Below are 27,260 nucleotides of genomic sequence, written 5' to 3' on the forward strand. Positions count from 1 at the left end.
GAACGTGAAATTTTGTGTACTTATTATTGTCTAGGAAAGGAACAAGTACAGTGGTATGAAAAAGTATCTGAACCTTTTGGAGTTTCTCACATTTCTGCATAAAATCACTATCAAATGCGATCTGACCTTTGTCAAACTCACACAGATGAAAATACAGTGTCTGCTTTAACTAAAACGACCCAAACATTTATAGGTTTTCATATTTTAACGAGGATAGCATGACAGAAGGGGGAAAAATAAGTAAGTGAACCCTCTGCCTAAGGAGACTTAAAGAGCAATTGAAAACATTTTTTTACCAAACATTTTAAGTCAGGTGTGTGCCCAATCACTAATGAGTGGTTTAAAGCTGCTCTGCCCACTATAAAACACACACCTGGTAAGAATTGTCTGATGTGCATCATGGCTCGGTCAAAAGAGCTGTCTGAAGACCTGCGATCAAGGATTGTTGATTTGTATAAAGCTGGGGAAGGATAAGAAACCATCTTCCAAAAGTTCTTTTCTGGACCGGTCTAATGGTGCATGCTTCCTTCAAAGTGAATGTAGAAGCCTTCTGCCTTTGTACCAGGGCTGGTCACAGCTTAGCACAGCCCTTATGCTTATTGACCATTCGATGTCTCCAAACTAAAATGCTTGGGATTTGTTACGTGAGCGGACCATTTGCATTCATGCCAAAACTAAATGAACAATCAATGATTGAATAATAATTAATTATAAATATATTTAAAGTGTAATAAGTAAAATAAAAATGAATAATAATAAATATAATACATCAATATAATCTGCATCCATCATCTACTGTTTAAATCCGTGGTCAGGTTGCGGATTAATAAAATAAAAAATATAAATATAAGTTTATATATAAATTATGAAAATAGTAAATAATAAAATAAATTTAAAAAAAATATATACAAGTAAATAAAATATATACAATACAATTAGCCATAATTTTTTATTTATTTATTTATTTATTTAATTTTTTAAACCTGTCCTCTTTAGCTGCTTGACACGGAGAATGGAGATCTGAGTGTCCAATTTGTCTGAACAGTTTTAATGTATCACATGGGTGTATGACATACTCCCATTGTGATCATTCAACGTACCTCGTTGAGTAGGAGAAAGCAGCGGACAGGAAGGGGTTATGTGGGAACAGAAGAAAAGAAGGAGAGAGAGAGAGAGACTAAAGAAGCACAAACAACAACAAGAAATACATTGAACGCCTACACTAACTATGAATATGTTGGTGCTATCGTTAGGTATTTCCGGTTAACACCATGTGGGGGGCCTGACGACCGGGGTGGGGGCTGAAAAAAAATGTTATTGGGAGGGGTGGAGTGTACACAAATCAGCCAAGTGATGTAGAGCCCAGTATTTGTGTGAATCCCTTGTGAATGCGAGTATGTCCTGTTTGTCCTATTCTATGCTGTCTCATCGCTAATCCTGACACCGAGGTTTTCTACTTGAGTATGTCTAATAATTACACCTAGCACCTAGTCATGTGTGAATCCCATCAGACATGTGATAGTCCCGCAGACGAGTGGATTAGCCATAATATGTTCCACAGCTGCATATACACTATCCGGCCACTTTATTAGGTACACCATGCTAGTAACGGGTTGGACCCCCTTTTGCCTTCAGAACTGCCTCAATTCTTCATGGCATGGATTCAACAAGGTGCTGGAATCATTCCTCAGAGAGTTTGGTCCATATTGACATGATGGCATCAAACAGTTGGTGCAGATTTGTCGGCTGCACATCCATGATGCGAATCTCCCGTTCCACCACATCCCAAAGATGCTCTATTGGATTGAGATCTGGTGACTGTGGAGGCCATTTGAGTACAGTGAACTCATTGTCATGTTCAAGAAACCAGTCTAAGATGATTCCAGCTTTATGACATGGCGCATTATCCTGCTGGAAGTAGCCATCAGAAGTTGGGTACATTGTGGTCATAAAGGGATGGACATGGTCAGCAACAATACTCAGGTAGACTGTGGCATTCCAACGTTGCTCAATTGGTACCAAGGGGCCCAAAGAGCGCCAAGAAAATATTCCCCACACCATTACACCACCACCACCAGCCTGAACTGTTGATACAAGGCAAGATGGATCCATGCTTTCATGTTGTTGACGCCAAATTCTGACCTTACCATCCGAATGTCACAGCAGAAATCGAGACTCATCAAACCAGGCAACGTTTTTCCAATCTTCTATTGTCCAATTTCGATGAGCTTGTGAAAAATGTAGCCTCAGTTCTGAAAGGAGTGGCACCCGGCGTGGTCTTCTGCTGCTGTAGCCCATCTGCCTAAAATTTTGACCTACTGTGCGTTCAGAGATGCTCTTATGCCTACCTTAGTTGTAACGAGTGGTTATTTGAGTCACTGTTGCCTTTCTATCAGCTCGAACCAGTCTGGCCATTCTCCTTTGACCTCTGGCGTCAACAAGGCGTTTCCGCCCACAGAACTGCCGCTCACTGGATATTTTTTCTTTTTCGGACCATTCTCTGTAAACATGAAAGTCCCAGTAGATCCCAGTAAGCATGAAAATCCCAGTAGATCAGCAGTTTCTGAAATACTTAGACCAGCCCTTCTAGCACCAACAACCATGCCACGTTCAAAGTCACTCAAATCACCTTTCTTCCCCATACTGATGCTCGGTTTGAACTGCAGGAGATTGTCCTAAACCATGTCTACATGCCTAAATGCACTGAGTTGCCACCATGTGAGTGGCTGATTAGAAATTAAGTGTTAACGAGCAGTTGGACAGGTGTACCTAATAAAGTGGCCGGTGAGTGTATAACTTCAGTTTAGTTCAAGTTCATTGTCCCCTAAGAAGAGGAAACTTATTCTACACCAGGTAAGCATACAGATAACACAACTACAGATAACACATACACCTACAATAACGAAGACTACAATTTTAAAAAATGCTATGGACAGCTTTGCATCTCGGTGCAAGAATTGTGGAAATTTAGCAGCCTAATCGCACTTGGTAAAAATAGAGTTCATTGTCCTGTTGGACTTAAAACAAGGGACTCTGAATCCCCTGCCTGAACGGAGGCCCTCAAATGAACAATGACAACAGTATCGGTTTGATATCGGTATTGGGTTTTAGAATGTTGGACAACATTGTGATATCAGTTAAAAAGTCATTAACGCACAACTCTATTTAAAAGTTCTGTGTATGAAACTATCTCCAGTTGGACATGGGCATTAAATTAGTTTAAAGTGGCATTAATAAGCATTAAATGAAATTTGCTGATACCTGTATGAACCCTGATTATGCAAGTACGTACGTAAATTGCATACCTTGTGGGTGACAATGGTGTTCCTGTGGATTTTGCTGATGACTCCTGAGCTCTATCCAGACCTTGCGTTCATCAGAAATGTACCACAAATAAACCAGAACAGTCTGGTGCCTCAAATCAACAACTCATCTAATAATGTATACATTTATAGACTAATTAACTAACATATTATGCAGACATACAGATACTGAAAGTAAATTAAATGAACATATTTCCTGATGCTCTGGAAATGTTCCTAAACAGGCTTTTACATGTGAATAATGCCTTGGAATTTTGACCAATGGGACAAACAGGGGCAAAAAGTTTAAATGACCAAATCTCTCAGTCTGTGTTCCTATTCTTTATGCCGCATTTAATTCATAATTACATTAACATCTTTGTGTATTGTTTAGGAGGTACTCTGGATGAAGGAAGAATAACACAATCAATGCATATGCCGGTTGTAAAGATCGCATTTCATCGTATATCTGCAGATATGCTAATGTATGCTAACATACAAACTCACACATACAAACAAGGACAGATGATATGCTAACGAATGCTAACACACATGCGACGCCGTGACAGAAAGGGAACAGCGAGTTCACATTCTTGAGAGCGAACACAGACACCTAATGAGCATACGTAAAATGCCAAATATCACTGGGTATCTTCAGAAAGATGTGCTTGAATTTGTAGAAAGAATTATTGCAATACAAAAGGTCATCAGTTTTTCTTTTATGAAATATTTTTAATTTGCATAGTTTTTTCCCACAATGATCGGTTTATACTTAGCATTATATGTTGTTTCTTTTCCCAAATATGGTATCCATTTCCCCAAAAGTGCTAGTACGTATTACTTTTTAAATTGGTATGACAATAGCAATTAGTAGCATAACATCCCTATCATTTTTTCATCATGTACAGTAACTGCAAAAGTAATAAATAATGCTCATGTTACAGGAGTTTTATTGATAGCCTATGCAGTAGGTAACCATTTTGGTACAGTTTACTGCTAAATTTTGTGAAAACCACTTATTTGCGACATCAAATGTTTCCTCCCAGATGGCACATAATGATCCAGGAGCTTGAGAAATATGTTGAACATTTTGTAATGGAACAAAAAGACTAATTCTTTCGTTGTCCCGGCAGGCGGAAGGATCTTCATTCCTGCAGATGGGAGCGTCTCTGGAGCAGCAGATTCTCTGCATGTTCAAGGTACACCACGCAAGTATCTTGTTAAAAGGAAACAGAAGAATCAATGGGGTTGTCCTATCAATTGGTCAATTATCAACTTGATGAAGATGATATTATTTCATCCTAACTTTATCCAATAGCTCATGGAGGAGTATGATTGGGGCGAGTTTGCAATCATCACCAGCTTGCTGCCCGGATACGACACCTTTGTGGAGATTGTTGAGTCCTACACAGACACCTCCTACTTCATGTGGGACCTCCAGGACGTCCTGTCCATTGAGATGTCCGTTGGGGCCAATGATATGAGGACTAGGCGCATTCTGCAGCAGGTATGATGCCACGTTAACACAAATACAGTGGTACATCGACATACGATCGCATGGACATACGATCTTTTCGATATCCGACGTTAAAATTTGACACGGCATTTGTCCCAACATATGATGACATGCTCGAAATACTACGATTTAAGACAGCGTCGGAATTTATTTTTTTTCCTGCAAGGCGGACGCACAGCAGCTTTTTGTGTGAGAGAAATCAACATGGGTCCCAAGAAGGTTAGTGCAGGTGGTGAAAAAAGGAAAAAGGTGACGCTTAGCATTGAAATTAAGAGGGAAATGATAGAAAAATGTGATGGTGGTGTGCGCGTCAGTGAACTGGCTCAACAATACGGCCGGAATATGTCTACGATCTCACTGGTCCTCCTCCGACCTCCGTTCGCCAGTCAATAGACTTCACTATCGTGTACGGGGCCGATCCCTAGGGGGCCTATTTTCAAAATGTTAAAATTCAAATATTTTCAAAACCAAAGCTGTTAGCGACCTAAAACCAAAACAGACACTTCCCTTATGCATACAGTATATGAGTCTCCATGAGCAACGACATTAAAAAATTCAAAGTCGTTCCCAAATAAAATCCCGATTAGTTTTTTATACAAGTATAACAAAACTTGAAAATGCTATACAATTCTCAAATTTTACGCTAGATGCACAAAAATCACGGACTGCAGAGATAATCACCTATATTTTCAGGATCAATAGCAATATTAACCATTTCACATAAGTTTTTGCCGAAAATAGCAACTTAATTTTTATTTAAGTTTTCAACATCTAAAAAAATCTCTGAATTTTTACATTAGAAACTTAATACGTCAGGAAAGCATGTAGAATCATCTTAATATTACTCAACAAAAGCAAAATTTGCATTTTTCCATATACAATCACAACTTAATTAGGTTGAATTCTGCTATTGTGTAGAAATACAAAATCCAACATGGCGGTCGTCACAAAACAAAGAGTTTTTTAAGTAGAAGATTCTCTCAAATAAATGCTTAAATCACAGAATTTGTATAGATATGAACGTAAAACAGTCTAGATTCTTGGTTAAAAGCAAAAAACAGGCAGTTATCGTTCATTTTACGTAAATATTTCAAGCAAAAGTTACTGTATTGTTTAATCCAACATGGCTGCCTTCATGAAAACAAGAGCCTATTAAGTTGAAAATTCTTGCAAATAAATGCTTAAATCACGGAATTTCTATAGATATGAACGTAAATGAGTCTAGACTCTTGGTTAAAAGCAAAAAAACGGGCAGTTATCAATTCATTTTACGTAAATATATCAAGCTAAAGTTTGGCAAATTTTTTCTATTAATTTCACCGTATTCACAACGTTTCAATTGCACGCATGGTGCGAAAAATATAATAATTACCTTGAATACTCAACCAAATCACACTTGAGACAGTCCTGCGTCCTTGTATGCATTAAAACCTTCGTCCTATTTCCACCTAAATCAGGCATTAGAACGCAGAGTGTATTTGAGTTTATAACAGTGAATAGTGAAAGCCTCCTCAACGCTCTATGGGTCGGCCCCCTACGGGAAGGCGTGGCGCAAAGTCTGAGGGAGTTGTCTTGTCAACTGATGGTGGAGTCTTGGCCAGTCTTTATAAGTTAAGGTGACAATTATTATTGTTGTAACATTGGATAGGAAGTCACCAGCTTCGTCAGGTTTTTAATCATATATTTCAGAACTTGTGTAGCAAAGCACGATTACTGTCCGCTGTAGCCGACGCCAACAACAGCATGAAAAGAGAAAGTAAAAACTTCTGCACCTCTCCCATTCTGTCGTCCGTCACACGGTGCGTTCAGGAACAGAATGCGAAGAACCCGATTCATTACATAATTATTATTAATTTTTCAATTGTAATTGTACCAGCATATTTATGAATGATTTAGCGTAGGTTTTTGGGCTCCAGAGGGACCACTGTATACATTACATTTTGTATACGCACAGTATTTCAACATCAGACGGTGCTAATTATCAATTATTTGTCAGTGCCAGGATTCGCGATCAGGTAGCATCGAATAGGATGTTATCATATCCACACTTACAGGGGATTTACATAATACAGGTACTCCCGGGTTACGACGTATCTGAATTACGTGATTTTGACTATACGACGCCTGAGTTTCGTCCAACATTTTGATTCCAGTCGAATAAACAGTACCTTATTGTACCTCACAGTATCTTATTTTTTTACTGTATTTTATTAATATGATTGTTCTGCCCTTGAAATGTGTCTGTGTGAAATGTCTATTTGGTTATCATTTGACTTTTGGCTTTGTGATGAATGCTTTTATTTTGGCGAAGGAAGTGTAGAGCACGTAGTACCTCTGCACGCAAGTAAGAATGCATGTACACACGAAGAAAAACATAGTTGCGCACATGAAGAAGAGCTAACGCACACATACGAGGGAGATCACGTTTGCTCCCACGAAGAAGTCGCGCAACCGAGTGAAAGGGGAAAGATTACAGCTTAGCTCACTGTCTCGCTAGGATTAAGCTCCAACGTTTTGGCAAGGACAGTACAATGACGTATAATACATATTTTTGGATAGTTATTTTGAGATTTAGTGCTACTTAAAGGGTTAATTACGATTTATGCGGAAATTCGGGTTATTTCGCCTGTGTCGGATCGGAACTCGTTCGTAAACCGGGGACTACCTGTACTGGGTTCCTCACCTCACATCGCTGACTTGTATGTGACACCCCCCCTCCCCCCACCTAATCACATCTTCTTTTAACTCACCTTCCATCCTCTTTTTCCTTGGTTATCGGACCCCCATATAGTGTCCTCGGGTAAATACAATTGGCTAACGATAGTACCACTATGTTCTTAGGTAGCATAGGCGTGTAATAATGTATTTCTTGTTGTTGTTTGTTCTTTTCCTCTTCTGTCAGCTTCCTTCCTTTCTGTCCCCTCATAATCTCTTCCTGTTCACTGCTTTCTCCTAAAAAATAAACATTATAACAACCACAATGGGAGAATATCAAACTCCCATGTAATACATTAAAACTGTAACCAAAAGGACACGCTTATTCCCTCCATGTCTAAGCAGCTGAACATGACAGTTTAAAAAAATTATGATGTAGTTAGGGCTGCAACTAACAATTAATCGATTAATCGGCTAATTAATTAAACGATTAATCGATGGATCGGATAAATTGTACTTTTTTAAATGACCTTTACAGTTGAACTTGAGGCTTGTTGTGGGTAACAATGAAGACAAAATTCAATTTCAAAGCACATTCCCTTGTATGACAATTTACAGTTTGAAAGGGAGTTTGGGTTGAGACTCTAAGCCACAGGTGTCAAACAGATTCCAGAAAGGGCCTAGTGGGTGCAGGTTTGCTTTCCAACCAATGAAGAGGACACCTTTTCACCAATTAGATCTTTTACATGTGTAATCAGTTAAACTTTGACAGGTGCTGCTTGTTTCAGCAGGAAGTTCATTGGTTAAACTCTGCGCGTTATCGGTTGGAACAAAATCCAGCACCCACTAGGCCCTTTCTGGAATCGGTTTGACACCTGTGCTCTAAGCTGTTATGTGAATGGGTTTATGTGTGTGGTTTCTTTATAAAAAGAAATTTACCATCAACTTTACTCAAGCACTATTATGCTTCTCCAAAACACAAAACAAACGGACGCTTAGGACACTGATTAGCATAATCGCTAACTGGCTTATTGCTAAGTAGTAATGTCTCACCAACAAAGAATACAAACCCTACAAATGGCTTCATTTACTCACCTCTGACGGAGGCACACTGGATCTAACAGCACAAAAGACAATCTAACTCTCGACACTTTGTAATATTATTGACTCAGCAACCTGACCTGAGTGCAGCAGTGAACTCTCTCTCTCTTGCTCTAATCACTGGAACGCGCGCGCACAGCTTAACATTACACACAAACAAGAACCCAAACGGGACTGCTCGTTGCTGCCGGCAAAAATCGATTATCAAATTTGTCGGCAACCACTTTATTAATCGATTTTAATCGATTAGTTGTTGTAGCATCATTAAGAAGCTAGTCTAAATAGTAAGATGTCTGAAAACTGAAAAATATAATGAAGAAATCTGATGATATTTACAATTGAGAAGTTATATATATATATATATGTTATAATTTCAGGAATTTAGACAAGTTTAAGGTGAAGAAGGTTGTAAACGATTAATTGGTTATCAAAATAGTTGTTGATTAATTTGCTAATCGATTAGTTGTTGATTAATCGATTAATTGTTGCACCTGTTGATGTGGTCATATTTTTCCACTATCCAGGCATGATCAATCAATTTATGGTTAATGCAACGGTTCACGTATACTGATAAGCCTTGCCTGGATAAAGAATACTGGCATGCCCCTACAATACTCCATCAACTTCAAGTGTGTGTTACCCTCAGGTGGACTCCCAGGTGCTACTGGTGTACTGCTCCTTTGAAGAGGCACACTTCCTGTTCCGCCAAGCGTTCGAGGTGGGCCTGGTGGGACCAGGCTACATCTGGATCCTGCCCAGCTTGGCTGTTGGCAACCCTGAGGTACCGCCACCCACCAGTTTCCCGGTGGGCGTCATCGGCGTCATCACGGAACAGTGGCGCAAGAGCTTGCGGCAGCGGGTGCGCGAGGGCGTCGCCATCGTGGCCAAGGGCGCCGAGAGCTTCAAGAAGCAGCGAGGCTTCATCCCTGAGGGACACGGCGACTGCAGCAAGCCCGCAAAATACTCCGAGAACAACACGCTCTTCAGGTATGCTTTGACGTTCCCTGTGCAACACTTTGACAAAGTCATTGTGAAATCTGCATAGTCCATGTCTTGAGACTTAGTAAAGCTATGGATGATTATCCAAGGTCATTTTTGTATTCTCTGTTCTGAACTGTATAATCAGTTGTATGTTTGTGATCACAATGCAGCTCATGTTTAAGTGCTCATGTATGAGTTAGACTGAAAAACAGTAGCATAGGCGGAGTTTGACTTTTGTGGCGGGGGGGCAAAACATTTTCATGACCCCGAAACGTGGTGGCAGCAATAAAAGTAATTTACAAGATATATGCTTGATTTGTAGCTTAGCCCATGCTCATAAAAAAATGTGAGAGCGCACATTTTTCTGTGGAGTAGGAGATGCCGATTTTCGCGTTCTGCGGAGATATCCAATTTAATGCCAAGTTTTTCCAGTGACTCACATTCTTGCGAAACAAATCCTCACCGTGGTGAGTTTGAAAAATGGCGACAGGCAAAACAGGCAACCTTTTTGACTGAATATTCCAGCCAGAAATATTTATAATCATACATTGAAAATAATCGCTTTTTGTTTCCAATCATTTTGCTTTTGGCCAAGGACGTCATCCATTGATTATGGTACGCCCGGGTGTGTCTCTGTTGTACAATTAGCGTCTTTAGTGATTATAAATTTATTTATTTTTTTGTTCAATTCATTCATTTTTGTTGATCGTTTTATTGCTTTATAACTTTCATAGACAACATTTTACTGGCAAAGCCTTAATTTTAAATTAATATACTTTTGGAAAGTCATTTACATGCAATGACATTTTCAGCCATTTTCGGCCCCCCTTAAAATGCGTACGACATGAGAAAAAAAAGTCTTAAATAGGATTATTATGTGAATTAGAATCATATTTTGAGACGATTCGACTATATACAACAATTTAGCAAAGCGCAGATGACGAGAAATTTGTCTTTTAATCTGCCGGTTTGCCACGCCTACAATTATACGGCTCTAGTGTCCCCAACAGGTAGATGACGTCAGCGGACTCACGATTTCATCTGATTTAGTATGCAGCCCATTGAGGGGGAATTATTCACAAGTATTTTTCCCCAATAGCTAAATAAATGGCTTGAGAAGGACCAGTCACCCTGTTGAGGGGTAATTATTCAGAACGAGGAAAAGGCGATGAAGAGAGCCGCAAAATGTCATTGTTTCAGTCTCTCTACTCCAATATTTTACAGGATATTATTTTCATCCAAGTATTTTTCCCCAATAGCTAAAGAAATGGTTTGAGAAAGACCAGTCAGCCCGTCGAGGTGGAATTATTCACAACGAGGAAAACGCGACGAAGAGAGCTGCAAATTGTCATCGTTTCTGTCTCTCTACTTCAATATTTTTACCGGATATTCTTTTTATCCAAGTATTTTTCCCCAATTGCTAAATAAATGGCATGGTCATGACAAATAACAGTCTTGTGCTAAATGGAATATGAAATAATAAAAATGCACTTATTCAGGACGAGATGGCAAAATTACTCCATAATGGTCAAAACTGTCGACTTCACCTTTACTGTCGCACCTACCGAACGATATTTTATGCCACCTAAATCGGGCTTATGTCATTTCTCTTCCCCGGCTGCGGAGAATGTAAACAAACGAAGAGGCGTGACAGCTAGCCGACATACTAACCCGAACAGAGTGATGTTTCAAAGTCTTCGAAGCGGAAAATCACACATAACTAGCCCGGATCATTTCACATGACGACTGGGTTGTCAATTGTCTTCGCCAATCGGCAAACTGCCCGGCGGAGAGCAATTTAGAGCTTGTTCCCCGGAGGAGGGCGGCTGCAGTTGTTGTGCAGCTAACGTGCAGCTAAAGTGCATGAGGAGAGCTTTTTACATGCCTATCAATGATCAAACGTAAGTAGTCCTTTATTTAAAGAAAGTTTGTAGTGTTTACTTTGTAATCGCTATATTCGCGGCTATTTTTAACACTAAGTTGCAATTTCTGATCGGGTGGAAAATTTGACAGAACACCGGGCACACCAAGAGTGCAAAAGCCGAGTATAGTGCTCGCCCGGCGGGGGGATGTGCGACAAGCTGAAGTTGTCGGCCGAGGGGACAAGGAGCATGTCAGCCACAAAACGCAAGCCACCTCCGTATTAAAATGATCCCAGTATTTGACATAATACAAAACACGATGTTTACTCACTTTCTCGCAAGTCCAATGGTCCCACAGTAGTAGGGCTTGTTTTGGCCAATATCCACCGGTGAATGGGAACCTTTTGAAACTCCAAAAAGGCGCACAAGCCTCTCCCTCTTACAGCAAGATTTTTCTGCAGCTGTTTGGCTGGCGTGATGCGAAAAACAAACGTATTAATCCGCAAAATCAGCTGAATCCTTAGTCCTTCTCATACAACAGTACGGCTGTATAGTGAAGAGGACTCCTTCCTCCGTACATGTCACAGCGCCCTCTTTCTCAACTCGAGACTGTTGCCGGAAGTCACTCATTTTCATGGCGCGGGATTCAAAAAACTAAATAAATATAGCGATCGCTTCCACACACATCCAAGCGGTCCATTTTCATTCAGGAGCATAAAATACCGTGTGTATAATTAAATAAACATGCTTTTTCATGTCACAGGCACTTTAATCTCCGAGTATGGATGGAAGCATTTCAGATTTTTAATCACATAAGATTTGAAGGCCAAACTTGACCAGCCTCAATTATTACTGTTTCCTTCCCCAACTCAATAAACTTTATTTTCATTTTAAACATTTGAATTAAGTGCCATTCTGTGCCTTTTGCCTGTAGCCTAACATGCAAATTAACCTTGATTTATTATTCAAAAGCCAATCTGTCAGGACCGTATCGTGTCGTACGAACACTGTATAACAAACAGCGGAAATGGCCCCAGTCGGAACAACACTGCCGGCCTCCTATTATCCCCTAATGAGTTACTCGGCATTAGACTGAAGCCTCCTGGGGGAGCTCCAGGTTTAATTAGAAAGTGATGATTGCAAGCGTACAAATGAATATGCAAATTCCCTTGTGTGATGTGGTAAAAGTTTTTTGATTGGAAATAAGAACCGCTTTCTTTTTTTTTTATCCCCGGTTGACTTTTTTTGTAGGCACATGCTGAACGTGACGTGGGAAAAAAGGGACCTGTCGTTCAACAATCGTGGCTTCCTCTCCAACCCTTCCATGTTTATAATCGCCCTGGACCGAGAAAGAGTGTGGGACAAGGTATGTGTGAGGCAGAAATTTATGTTCCCCCCTCATAAAGCTCACAACTCCCTCACAAAACTTTATGTCGGCAGATGGTTTGCCATGCTAATGTGCATTTAGCTACTTTAACATATTATTCATCTGACAAGAAGAGCAATCGCACCATAAGCTTGAGGAGATTACAATGATACAATATGTCAGAAAGAAAGTATGATGTACAATGAAACTTCCGAAAATCCATTTTTGGAGATTCCGTGGGTTCCTCTGGCTTGATTTAGCAGTTTTAACTTCGTCAACACACGGTTAACTTCAACCGCAACTCATGGGGTTTTTTCTAAACCGGAGGTTTGAAGCAGAAATTTACGGCATCCCGATCGATCGGGTCCGATCACGTAATCTTCAAAGTATCGGAATCTGCAAAAAAATATCGGCCATGCCTTTTTTAAATATATATATTTTTTTAAATTAAATCGTTTTCCAATTGTATATAACGTTACAGACATAATATGTTACACTCATTCAGAGTCTTTAGTTTAGGCTTAAGGTAGGGTTATCAAATTTATCCCGATAATGGCGGTAATTAATTTTTTAAAAAATGTATCACGTTAAAATATTTAACGCAATTAATGCATGCGCTGCACGACCCACTCACTCATTGTCGCGCTCAATCTGTAATGGTGCCGTTTTACCTTTATAGAGAAATAAAAGGCAGCGTAAAATGAGTAGAGTGAATTTTGGCAGCCTTTGGAGCCTTTTTTTTAATTGGCTAAACTCCCTCTTCCTACAATTAGAAATATCATGGCAAGCAATGTGGGGAAGCAAGGTAGCAATTGATCGTTTTCTTAAGACCTTATGTTATTTCCCAACGCAGAGAAGATATATCAATTGGTAGCACTACGCACAGTCATGGTTCCACTTCCCATCATGCATTTGGGCATGGCTACAGTATCATTTACTGAAAGCTCAACAAATACACTAGATGGCAATATTTAGTCTCAATATACAAAGTCTTTCTATCCATGGATCCCTCTCACAGAAAGAATGTTAATAATGTAAATGCCATCTTGAGGATTTATTGTCATAATAAACAAATACAGTACTTATGTACTGTATGTTGAATGTATATATTCGTCCGAGTTTTATTCATTTTTTTTCTTAATGCATTGCCAAAATGTATATGATCGAGAAAAATTATCGGGAATGATTGGAATTGAATCGGGAGCAAAAAAAGCAATCTGATCGGGAAATATCGGGATCGGCAGATACTCAAACTAAAACGATCGGGATCGGATCGGGAGCAAAAAAACATGATCGGAACAACCCTAGTCGCACATGTACCTTAACTGGGAGCTATGACTGAGCATGAGTATAAATTCTTCAATTGATTATAATTAGATGTAGGAAAAGCAAAATATTAAGGAATTCTTTATTTATAAAACCGGTTTTAAAACGAGATGCTTTCAATATTGTTGATTTTAACTGAGGCGGCAACGCGCTACGTAATGTAAGTAGCTGCTTATTCAGCTACATTAGGCCGACATTAGCCGAGTGTCTGCCATTCTCAACTTTCTACATATAGTTTCTATATATACATGTATACATATTTTCTTTTAAACTCACTTTTAACTGTCGACAAGATGTTGTGCTCGTCGACGCATTTAGGTAATCGAGGACGTTGACAATGTCGACGAGTCGGGATGGCTCTAGTATAATGTATACGTTCTCTAATTGGTGTCATAAATGATACATTAAGCATTACATGCAGTTCTCGTGGTAAAACAAATATAACTAAAGTGAGATTGAACACAGTAAGTTTTTAAACAAAATTTCTTACTGCAATGAGGCTTGTATCAAATGTCATACATTTGGCAATATAGTTAATTTGCACTTTTAACTTATTCTTGTTCAATTACCTATAATTCCATATAATATAAAAAAAGTCAATGTTTGAGTTATCTTCAAAATATATACCATTTCACTGTGCATAATTTTGGTCATTTGTACTTGTTTTTATTAATGTGTGGTGCTATTTTTTTTCAAATAACATATACAGTATATGTATTTGTTTACATTATCTTCCATTTTTGATATACAGTAATCCTTTGTTTTTCACGGTTAATGCGGACCACAACCCGCTGTGAAAAGTGGAAAAACCCCGAAGTACTGCCCCCCCAATTCTTTTTTTTTTTTTTTTTTTTGGTTTCAATGTATTTTTTTCAGATTTATCATTACAAAGAAATACATATAAGACATGTTTTTCACCTTTCCCCACCAAAGAATAAAAAAAAAAAATGTAAATCCAAGTTTTTAAGCACTTTAAATGTAATGATTATGACAAGTTTTAAACATGTTCCTGTCCCACCGAATTGATTTTTAAACAACAAAAAAGTAGACACCCAATCCATTTAAAAAAAAAAAAAAAAAGAAAAATGCTTGTCTTTATTAAATGCTTCATTGAGGGAGTCCACTCAAATCCGCTTAAGATGCTCACTTACACACAACGAGTTGCCACAGCAACTGTTTAACAAGTTAATCGATGTTGACACATGCGGCGCATTGAAGTCTCGGCTTATAAGTGTTTCTGATAAGATCAAACCTTAATTGTCTGTCAATCATTGTTAACTTTAATAAGCAACTCCAGTGCACTGCCTGACCAAGAAAAGTGGCAGGAGGGAGAGTGAGAGACTACGTAATCGGATCGGGTCTAAAATACTGCATTTATTTATTTATGTTTTATTTGAAAAAAATCCGCGATTGACTGAGGGCCATAAGTTTGAAGCGCAAAGTAGCGAGGGATCACTGTACTGTACATCCTATATTCTTAGGTAGTTAAAATTGAGGTTTTGCATTTAGATGTGAGGAAATGAGGGAAAATAAAAATTAGGAGATGGACGTTAGGGTTACTGTATGGCTGTATGGTGTTTTTGTTAACTGTTATTTTGCACATCATTGAAATTGTACAATTTTGAATGAAAATCAATTTCTCATATACAGTATGCCTTGTTACAAGTAAGTAAAATGCAGTAGCCTAATGCATGTGTAAAATCTGTTTTGTTTTATTGTGTGTTATAGGTATAACTGCCAAAAGCAGTTTTCTTTGCATTTATGTGGTTTTAGGAGGTTTGGCCCTCCATAAAAAATAATCTGGTTCTATGGCGACCTTTATGTCCAGGAGTTCCGACAAAAAATTCTTAGCCACTTTCCTCCCTGGCTGTGGTTTGACACAAGATCTCGAAAAGTACAGTTGGGAGAACAAGTATTTGATACAGTGCCGATTTTGCTGGTTTTCCCACTTGCAAAGCATGTAGAGGTCTGTAATTTGTATCATAAGTTCTCTTCAACTGTGAGGGACGGAATCTAATACAAAAAACCAGAAAATCACGTTGTATGATTTTTAAATAATAAATTTGCATTTAATTGCATGAAATAAGTATTTGATACATCACAAAAATCAGCCTTAATATTTGGTACAGAAACCTTTGTTTGCTATTACAGATACCAAACGTTTCCTGAAGTCCTTGACAAAGTTTGCACACACTGCAGCAGGGATTTTGGCCCACTCCTCCATGCAGATCTTCTCCAGAGCCTTCAGGTTTCGGGGCTGCTGCCGGGCAACACGGACTTTCAGCTCCCTCCATAGATTTTCTATCGGGTTCAGATCTGGTGACTGGCTAGGCCACTCCAGGACCTTAAGATGCTTCTTACGGAGCCACTCTTTAGTTGCCTTGGCTGTGTGCTTTGGGTCGTTGTCATGCTGGAAGACCCAGCCACGACCCATCTTCAGGGCCCTCACTGAAGGAAGGAGGTTGTCAGCCAAGATCTGGCGATACATAGCCCCATCCATCCTCCCCTCAATACGGTGCAGTCGTCCTGTACCCTTGGCAGAGAAGCAGCCCCAAAAAATGATGTTTCCTCCTCCATGTTTCACGGTTGGGATGGTGTTCTTGGGGTTGTACTCATCCTTCTTTTTCCTCCAAACACGACGAGCCGAGTTTAGACAAAAAAGTTCAATTTTGGTCTCATCCGATCACATGACCTTCTCCAATTGCTCCTCTGAATCATCCAGATGGTCAGTGGCAAACTTCAGACGTGTCTGGACATGCACTGGCTTCAGCAGTGGGACCTTGCGTGCGCTGTAGGATTTTAATCCATTACGGCGTAATGTTTTTCCGATGGTTTTCTTCGAGACAGTGGTTCCAGCTCTCTTCAGGTCATTGACCAGGTCCTGCCGTATAGTTCTGGGCTGATCCCTCACCTTCCTCATGATCAGTGATGCCCCACGAGGTGAGATCTTGCATGGAGCCCCAGAACGAGGCAGATTGACCGTCAACTTGAACTTCTTCCATTTTCTAGTAATCCAACAGTTGTTACCTTCTCACCAAGCTGCTTGCTTATTTTCCTGTAGCCCATCCCAGCCTTGTGCAGGTCTATTATTTTATCCCTGATGCCCTTACACAGCTCTTTGGTCTTGGCCATTGTGGAGAGGTTGGAGTTTGTTTGTTTGAGCATGTGAACAAGTGTCTTTTATACAGGTAACAAGTTCAAACAGGTGCAGTTACTTCCGGTAATGAGTGGAGAACAGGAGGGGTTCTTAAAAAAGAACTGAGAGCCAAAATATTTACTAGTTGGTAATGTATCAAATACTTATTTCATGCAGTTAAATACAAATTTATTATTTAAAAATTATACAATGTGATTTTCTGGATTTTTGTATTAGATTCCGTCCCTCTCAGTTGAAGAGAACTTATGATACAAATTACAGACGTCTACATGGCTTGCAAGTGGGAAAAACCAGCAAAATCGGCAATGTATCAAATACTTGTTCTCCCCACTGTACATATTGCACAATATCAGCACGTTACTTAGTACTGTGTATCGGTGCAACACTAATTACAAGATAGTTTAGGTTAATCAATTAAGTATCATGTAAATGTTTTTTTCTTGCTGTTTTAGAGCATACTCACACACACCCCCACCACATAACAATACTGTACGTGTGGTGTCACAGGGGTATACGAACCGCCCCACAAGTGTGAAATGTAATCTCACCTGCACTTGAAATCCTTTATTTCCGCTTTAGAGGCAACCTCATTCGTCATTGTCACCGGACCTAACTAGCTGCTGGCATGTGTGGATGAACATGTACAGAATTTATGTGCGTATTATGTGTTTGCTTTGCTACTTATTGGTCATGAATTTAACATGAAATTAACATGAACAGGAAGCCATGACATTTAAATATTTCTTTCGCTGCTGTGTGGAGCAGCACTGCTTTGTGTAACAAATTTACAACACAATCAAATAGCGAGGATGACGATTTTGCTATTGGGTTTGATATGCAGGTATGATTGTACCTCATGTATTCCACCTAGCAAAAGGTATAAGAACCAGGAATAAGAACCACCTCAAGACTCACTGACGTGTCAACCTCCTCTCAGGTTGGCACCTATGGCCGGGGCATACTGCAGGTGCGTTACCCCGTTTGGCCACGTTACGGCAACTTCCTGGAGCACGTGACCGATGACCGGCACCTGACTGTGGCCACTCTGGAAGAGCATCCCTTCGTCATGGTGGAAAACGTGGACCCAGGCACAGGCACGTGTGTTCGCAACACGGTGCCTTGCAGGCGACAGTCCAATCACACTGAGAGGTACATGCAGATGTGGAGTATGCGCTCTTCTGTAAACGTGTCACTCGTTGCTGAGAAGAGATGTTTCATTTGTTTGCAAGGTCAAGAGCGAGCCGTTGAGCTCACTTGTTTGTTTCGCTGATCAAAAAGCTCGCGAGCCGAATCTAAATTTGGCAGTTTTATGCAAATGGCATGCGCTCAGCTCTTGTTTGGAGAACTTCTGCCTCTTAGGAGTCAGTATGCCAGGATTTTTGTCTAACCAGTCTGTACAGGACCAAGAAAAGGTGCTTGACTTGAATGTGAAGTCGCAACTAAAATTAAAAAAAAAACACAAGTGATATCTTATGTTACGATGTTAATTTTTAAAAAACCTTTCATAAATGAATTATATACAGTGGGGCCAATAAGTATTTAGTCAACCACAAATTGTGCAAGTTCTCCCACTTGAAAATATTAGAGAGGCCTGTAATTGTCAACATGGGTAAACCTCAACCATGAGAGACAGATTTTTTTTTTTTTTTTTTTTAAACAAAAAAACTCCTTACAGGGTACTCATTTAACTCATCGAGCATCGATGGGATCTGGGACAAACACTCCGATGCTCCCGCAACCGTTCAAATTTTTACATTTCGATTCCATTATTTGGGTGCCTTGACCGCTGATCGGAAAAAATATAGCTGCCACGAAGATAAAGCCACATGAAGCATGTGTTTGTGCATTGCAGCTTGATTTCAACCACAGACACGATGCGGTGGCTCTCGCTTTCTCATATTTATGCTTTCAAGCTTCATCTACACCTAGTGAACGTGTGTTCTCCACTGCAGGGGATACTATCTGTCCAGAACGCTCACGCTTCCTGCCTGAGAAGGCAGATATGATCATTTTCCTCAACAAAAAGTGTTTCTGATTTTATACTATACCCGCTGCTAATCTGGAATGGGTTTCACAAGTGTTTTTTTTTTTGTTTGTTTGATATTCTGCACCAAGTTATCCCATTAGTGGGAGCTCCATAACATGTCAAAATGCCTGCAGCATAAGACACTCTAAAACATAGGCATAATAATATGTGTGAATGTTTTCTCCGTGAGCTTTTGAAAAATTCAGAATTAGTGTGTCTTTATTGGCCAAGTATGTTGTTATAAGTAGGGCTCTTATGTTAAAAAAAAAACAAAAAAACACACATGGAATTTCTTACGATAGTTGAAGGCTTACCAGTATCACACCTAGGAGATGACACATAGGTAGCTGCTACAACTCCTAGCAAAAAGTATAGAATCACCAGTCTCGGACGAGCACCACTCAGACATGTTATCATGTAGAACAAACTCAGATAAAAAGCTTGAAAAAATAATGAATTAGTTCAAAAGTGCTACTCTTTAGCATTCAGAAACATTAAAAGAAATGAATAAAAACATTGTGGTGGTCAGTAAATGTTAATTTTATAGAGCAAGTGCAGGGAAATATATATGGAATCACTCCATTCTGAGGAAAAAAATATGGAATCATGAGAAACAAAGAAATAACAATCAAAACACATCTCTAGTATTTAGTAGCACAACCTCTGGCTTTTATGACAGCTTGCAGTCGCTGAGACATGGACTTGATGAGTAATCTTCAACAATTTGGTGCTAACTCTCTTTGATTGCAGTTGCCAGATCATCCTTGCAGGTCGAAGCCTTGCTGTGGACCATTTTCTTAAATTTCCACCACAGCTTATCAATAGGGTTGAGATCTGGACTATTTGCAGGCCATGACATTGACTGGATGAGTCTTTGTCCAAGGAATGCTTTAACAGTTTTAGCTCTGTGGTATGATGCATTGTCATCTTGGAAAATGACATTTTCAATTGAAGGGATAAGAAAGCTGTCTAAAATTTCAGTGTAAACTTGTGCATTGATTGAAGATTTAACCACAGCCATCTCCCCAGTGCCTTTGCCTGACATGCAGCCCCATATCATCAAGGACTGAGGGAATTTTGATGTCTACTTCAGGCAGCCTTCTTTGTAAATCTCACTGGAACAGCACCAAACAAAAGTTCCGATGCTGGAACTTTTTTGGGTGCTGTTCCAGTGAGATTTACAAAGATGAATACTCATCAAGTCCATGCCTCAGAGACTGCAAGCTGTCATAAAAGCCAGAGGTTGTGCTACTAAATACTAGGGATGTGTTTTGATTCGCTAGGGGTTGTATACTTCCAGCAGTGACGGATGCTGGTCTTTCAATGAGCGGAAGCTCAAAGTGTGTCCACCTGTGAGTGCTTTATGTTAGTGGAGGGACTCAGCGGCACCCACTGCTTGATAGGGAAAGAAACTAGAGTGGCAGAAGTCAAGTCTCCAAACACAAGCAGCAACAAAAAATAATAATAAAATAAAATAAAATAAAAAACACCAGAAATGGAAGATTAATTTTTCGCTAGTTGTTTTTAACAGAGTAAGTGTCACTAGGATGATTATGAAGGTCTCTGGTTCAACTCAGAGCAACGAAATGAACATTGAAAAATGCCCCCCCCGTGGATGTTAAAACGACAAGATTACTGATTCGGTCATTTCACTGTCAATCAAAAAGGAATTCAGCCTCGAACAGATCATTCACCATGCAGAGAAGCCAGCGTCCGGGCCAGCCGATCCCCGCCCACTGCCCGTAGACCCCCAGAAACGCACAGCGTCCGATGGGCGGCATAAACCTAGGCTTTAGCCAATGACTTCTCGTTTCGCTGTAGTGGAACAATGCACTCTTAACTCTGGAAACTCACCAGTGTCCACACTAGCGCTGCAGCTATTGATTATTATAGTAGTCGATTAATCTATCAACTAGTGAGTTCGAATAATACAGTAATCGGATTAGGAACATTTAATGCATTGCAGAATAAATTTTACGAGAAGTAAAACAAAGGCTTGCTTAGATTGTACTTTCAAAAGAGCATTAATTGAAACTATGAAAAGTTCCACTTTCATTTAAAAATAAATTCAAATACCTGAGCTTAGCTTCAAACGGCATAAAAAATGAGTAAATGAGAATCTTAGTACAACAAAAAAACAATTGGCTAACTTGCACGGCAAAAGTCTGCTAGCTTAAATGATATAAAATGCTAGCGTTGTTCTACAATGCTCTTAAAAACAATCGTTCAAACACATATTCCCACAAAAAACGGCTAAATATAACTATAAACTGCGAATGCATTAAAAAACATTAGCCAAAACAAAAACTTACCTAATGCTGGTCTTAACAGGGAGCAGCTGGATTCAGCCATGTTTAATGAGTTATGTCATATTCACTGTTGCCACCTGAGGGCAGTGTATCCACCTAAATCAATAAAAGTAAATGCAAAGATTTTCAAAAGATACCATTACAACGCCACTCTAATTAAACAAATATTCAAAAGAGCTAGATTTGATTCGAAGCTTTTTTCTAATCGAATTACTCGAGTTAATCGTTGCAGCACTCGTCCACACTCTTTAAAGGTGGTGCGGGAATGAATGAAAAGCAAGCTACATCGTAATTAGTGATAAGACGCTAATTCTGAACAAAAGTTGAGCAAGTTGTGGCACAAATTTAGTCAATGACATTTACACACAACAGTATACAGTTGATCATATTTTTTTTAAACATTTTGGTGAAGCTGAGCTTTCCTTGCAGTCTTGGAGCAATCGCCACTGACTTCCAAATAGATGTTCCAAAAGCATTTCCTCATTCAGTCTAATTACATTCAAACTGAGGAAGGATGGTGGGAAGTGGGTGAGCGGTTAATTGATGAAATATTTTTATTTTTTAATTGTCTTGAAAAAAAAGTCAAGTGGTAGTTTGGGCTTCGTGTGTTTGTTTGAGATGTTGGCAGCAGCTCTGACAATCGCTGCATCGATTAATTGCGATGGGTAGTGTGTAGACCACCTGGCGTCATTATATATGCTAACACACACACACACACACACACGCTTGATTCAGCTTACATACAGTCAAATGACAGTCCTCGGAGTATTCCCGCTGCCTTGTGGGTGATCCTCTTAGAAATGGCCACAGCTTGGTTGCCAGGGAAAACAAAATGCATATTGTGGGATATCAGGGTGTCAGCTCAAAAAGCAGGTCAGTTGGATAATTATGATAAACACACTATTGGAGGCGTCTGTGTTGAATTCTGACTTTTTCTGAGAATTCTGACTTCTCACTTTAAGTAGTAATTCTGACTTTAGAGTAACTTGAAAATTCTCACAGTTTTTTTTCCCACCCCCCTTCTTAAGAGGCCCTAATCCTCTTCAGTAAATCCTTCATCGGGCAAGTGACTATTTTTGGTCATTAAAAAAACTTAAATACTAGCAATTATTATTCTTATTATCTATACACTACATATTTTAGTAAAGTTTAGTATTTTTATATTGTTTTAAAACTATGAATACATTTATAAGTTAATACAATGTTAATAAAAACTTAAATAATAAAAAAAACAAAACAACAACAACAACAAAAAAAAAACAGACATACTGGTTACTTCGTACTACAATGGAGGATTAGGGCCAAGTAAAGGAGAAGAAAAAAAAGGACTACGAGATTAAAGTCATACTGGTACTACGAGAAAAAGTAATATTATTACACAGGGTAAACTACTACGCGCTTTACGTACATATGATTGTTATAATTTGATGTATATGAGCCGGAAGATAAATGATTTGCTTATTAGAGAAGCAGATTAAAAAATATAGACTCAGGAGATTCTAGGAATTCTGTTCATAAAAATTATTAATCGAATCGGTGACAAAGGGCAGCCTTAAATAGTAATAATATGACTTTTTTTTTTTTTTTTTTTTTGGAAGTACCAGTACGACTTTAATCCCGTAGTACTTTTCTTTTTTCTTCTCCTTTATTGGCCCTAATCCTCCGTCATAGGTTACGGCATTAAGTAACACTCTAAAGTATGTTTTTTTTCATAGTATTGAACTCATAGCATGCCACTGATGGTGATAGATGTCCAATTTTTTTAAACCACAAAAAGCATGAATGAGTGCCTGTTATTTGACATACCGTATATAAATGCAGATAAATGTTTGTCTTTTCAGAGAATTTACTAACATGCAATACATTATATGCTGTAGTGATCTTGCTCCACTCTGTTACCAGTTACCAGTGGTGGATGAAATTCCCACTTTTGTTACTTAAGTAAAAGTAAAGGTACAGTGGCAAAAAATAAATAAATACATAAGTAAAACTATAAGTATCTAAGAAAAAATGTATTTCAGTACAAAAGTACTTGCTTTAAAGTTTATTTTACAAGTAGAAATTAAAATTATTTTCTCCTGATGCAAAAATGTACTATATAAGAGGGCCAGGGGTGAACAGCCTCCTTGTTTTCGGACTCTTCGCCATCGTGTCTATCGCTCGTGCCAGGGCAGCACTCATTCCATCCATTATCGCACAATTTTCCATTTTGACTTGCTACCAATTAGATACACCTGAACCATAATTTAATGAAATCGCGCTGCTCTCACTGTTGATTTTCAATCATCAATCTTCTTCACAAGCAAAATCTTGCTTGTACTGGTGTTGCTCCCTGTAGTGTGGTATAGTTGCGCGGGGCTTATCGATTACGCCGCATGCATGAAAACAAAACTATCAATCCTCAATGAGGAAAAGAAAATGTAACGCAGGCGACAATTTGAAAAGTAGTGGAGTAAAAGTACAGATACGTGCTCTAAAATGCAGTAAAGTAAAAGTAAGAAATACTGCTTCATATTTTTACTAAAGTACAGATACACATAAGATTTAAGCACATTAGCAAAGTACTTTAACTTGGTTGCATTCCACCACTGCCAGCTATGTTGTTTAAGTAGTGTACTGGGGAAGTGATTTGAATTTAATTTGAAAAGTGCTTTTTTTTTTTTTTTTTTTGAATTTTAAACACAAAGGTAAATAGCAGATACAATTTGTTATTAAAGTTAAAATATCGGATTTTTCCCCTCCACCTTTAGCATCATCGGCCACTCTGAGTCCTACACCAAGCTGTGCTGCAAGGGTTTCTGCATTGATATCCTGAAAAAGCTCTCCCGCACCATCAAATTCTCTTACGACCTGTACTTGGTCACCAATGGCAAGCACGGCAAGTTGGTACGCGGCATTTGGAACGGCATGATCGGAGAGGTAAGCGGTCCCAAGCAAGAGTTTTTCAGAGAAAGTTTCACACTTCAAAAGTTGAATGTTTTATGAAATTTATGAAAAAAACAATTGCCGCAGGTTCCTCGATTGTTGTTGCTCTTTCACCTGCGGGCAAAACAAGCGTTCGCATCTTTAATTTCGCTTCCAGTCACAAGTTACTCTCAAGAAAACAGACTCAAAAGCTACTGTTTGGGGAGCTTTAGGATTCATTTGAAGTGACAGAATAATGTTTTAACATTACTGAAAAGCCTTTATCAGACAGTTTTAACATTTAATAATGGCATTTTAGGAGCTGTTTATGCACAATTTTGTGCTCCTGATTACTAGGCTTCGTTTTGATTGGTGAATGCATCTTCCTCTTTCAAGCAAATACCAAAATCATGATCATTTGATAGTTGAAACCGCACTACAACCAGGGGTGAAAGTGGGCCAGAATGGTCAGGAACGCAGTTCCCCAGTTTCGGTATAAGATTCAGGGCCAGAACGCAGTTCCGGTATAAGATTCAGGGCCGGAATGCTGTTCCAGTACATGGTACTTTGTTTCCGAAAATATGACGGCAACTGTCAAAACGCTGTGTAAAAAAAAAAAAAATGCTAAGCTGCCACACATTCATTTCATCTCCAAGAAGAAAACAATCTACCAACATCAGATTTACATACAGAAGTGTTAACAACTAGCATAATAAAATGCTTGTGTAGCGTAATCCGTTTCCACCAATATTTATTATTTATTTTATTCCACGGACGGCATGGAGGTTGCAGTGATCTGAGTCTGACAATGATGAGTCACGTCAATGTGCGAATGCACACAGCAAAGCAAAACGCCTGGACTCATTTATCCATTCAATTGGCTGACATACTGACATGTGATCAGCAGAGAGGCTGTGCATGTTTTCTGGAACAGCAAAAAAAAAAAACAAGGTTGTTGAATTGATGCGACAAAAAAGGGCAATGCAACATAAAATGGATCAAATATTTAAGAGCAACGAAAGAGTTGAGAAGGCTTATTTATCATACTTAGTTTTATTTGCTCTGATGGGGAGGTTCAGAACATCTTGGCTGTCAATGTGCACTTTGGACTTATATTTGTTCTAGCACTGTCAAAATTATCGCGTTTTACGGGCGGTAATTAATTTTTTAAAATTAATCACGTTAAAATATTTGACGCATTTAACGCACATGCCCCGCTCAAACAGATTAAAATGACAGCACAGTGTCATGTCCACTTGTTACTTGTGTTTTTTGGTGTTTTGTCGCCCTCTGCTGGCGCTTGGGTGCGACTGATTTTATGGGTTTCAGCACCATGAGCATTGTGTAATTATTGACATCAACAATGGCGAGCTACTAGTTTATTTTTTGTTTGAAAATGTTGCAAATTTTATTAAAACGAAAACGTTAAGAGAGGTTTTAATACAAAATTTCTATAACTTGTACTTACATTTATCTTTAAGAACTACAAGTCTTTCTATACCTGGATCACTTTAACAGACTCTAAGGAGTGGACAGCCACTCCTTAGGAGAGAAGCAACACTGCCAAACTCTCTCCATTGGTAGACAATTTCTCTGACTGTTGAGTGATGAACATCCTGACTTCTAGAGATTGTTTTGTATCCTTTCCAAGCTATATACAAATAAACAATCCTTGATCGCAGGTCTTCAGACACCTCTTTTGATCGAGCCATGATGCACATCAGACAATGCTTCTCATCTAACATTTCTTACGAGGTGTGCGTTTTATAGTGGGCAGGGTAGCTTTAAACCACTCGTCAGTGATTGGGCACACACCTGACTTAAAATGTTTGGTAAAAATTGGTTTCAATTGCTCTGTAAGTCTCCTTAGGCAGTGGGTTCACTTACTTATTTCCCCCCCTAAACCTATAAATATTTGGGTGGTTTTAGTTAAAGCAGACACTGTATTTTCAGTTGTGTTATTTTGACAAAGATAAGATCACATTTGATGGTGATTTTATGCAGAAATGTAAGAAATTCCAAAAGGTCCAGATACTTTTTCATACCACTGTTTACTTCAGGTTCCGATGTTGATGTTAATGTGTTGAGTGTTGTGACTGAATGGAGAGAGAGACAGTGAGGGATGGTTAGCTGTTGTTTCGATTTCGAGATTTTGTTGGCTACGGCTTACAGTAGTCGTGTTCTGTGCTGACAGTAGTCGTGTCCTGTGCTTTCGGTTGCAAAAAGAACATTGGAAACTAACAAAGTTGGTGCTGTCCTGGTAGATGCTACAATACTTTCGAAAAAAAAGAAAAAAATAAGCCCATATTGCTGAGAGGCGGATGGAAAAGGAAGGGAGGTTGTTAGAGGGCAACGGGCATAACACAAGCATGTCCGTGAAGTTGCCCCCCCCCCCATCAGACGGAAATTTTTAGAAAAAGTATGTCATTTGTTTGTGCAGAATTTTTTTTCGTTTGTTCTGCCATCGTTTTCATTCATTCGCTTCATTTCCATGGTAACTGTTTTTCTTTTGGCTGGACCAGCTTTGCTAAAGACCCAGCTTTCTTTCTTGAGACCATATTGTGAAAAAACAAGGACTAAAAAAGGTCCTTGGGCACGAACACAGACAAGTACTAGACTAGACTAGACTAGAATAGATTTATTGTCATTATACAGAGTACAAAAAGATTTAAAGCGTCACCATAACGTACACCACTTAAAACACTATGCAATAGCCGGAGACTAAATGACGCATGAGAAAGGAGCGTCATAAAGT

General features: G+C 39.0%; 1 protein-coding gene across 12 annotated transcripts in view; it reads left to right on the forward strand.

Annotated features, from left to right (window-relative positions):
* Window positions 1–27,260, forward strand: part of LOC130909208 (glutamate receptor ionotropic, NMDA 2C-like) — a 164,628-nt gene that overhangs the window by 99,706 nt on the left and 37,662 nt on the right. For 11 of the 12 annotated variants that reach the window (XM_057825396.1, XM_057825395.1, XM_057825397.1 and 8 more), the window contains 6 exons: window positions 4,436–4,501; window positions 4,621–4,809; window positions 9,221–9,561; window positions 12,669–12,783; window positions 18,204–18,415; window positions 24,352–24,520. In XM_057825396.1, the coding sequence (XP_057681379.1) occupies window positions 4,436–4,501; window positions 4,621–4,809; window positions 9,221–9,561; window positions 12,669–12,783; window positions 18,204–18,415; window positions 24,352–24,520 (1,092 nt within the window). Of the gene's footprint in view, window positions 1–2,818; window positions 2,854–4,435; window positions 4,502–4,620; window positions 4,810–9,220; window positions 9,562–12,668; window positions 12,784–18,203; window positions 18,416–24,351; window positions 24,521–27,260 lie in introns of those variants that run through there. The other variant, XM_057825406.1, reaches the window with a different exon arrangement.

This window comes from Corythoichthys intestinalis, chromosome 21 (genome assembly GCF_030265065.1).
Source record: "Corythoichthys intestinalis isolate RoL2023-P3 chromosome 21, ASM3026506v1, whole genome shotgun sequence".
Classification (NCBI taxonomy): Eukaryota; Metazoa; Chordata; class Actinopteri; order Syngnathiformes; family Syngnathidae; genus Corythoichthys; species Corythoichthys intestinalis.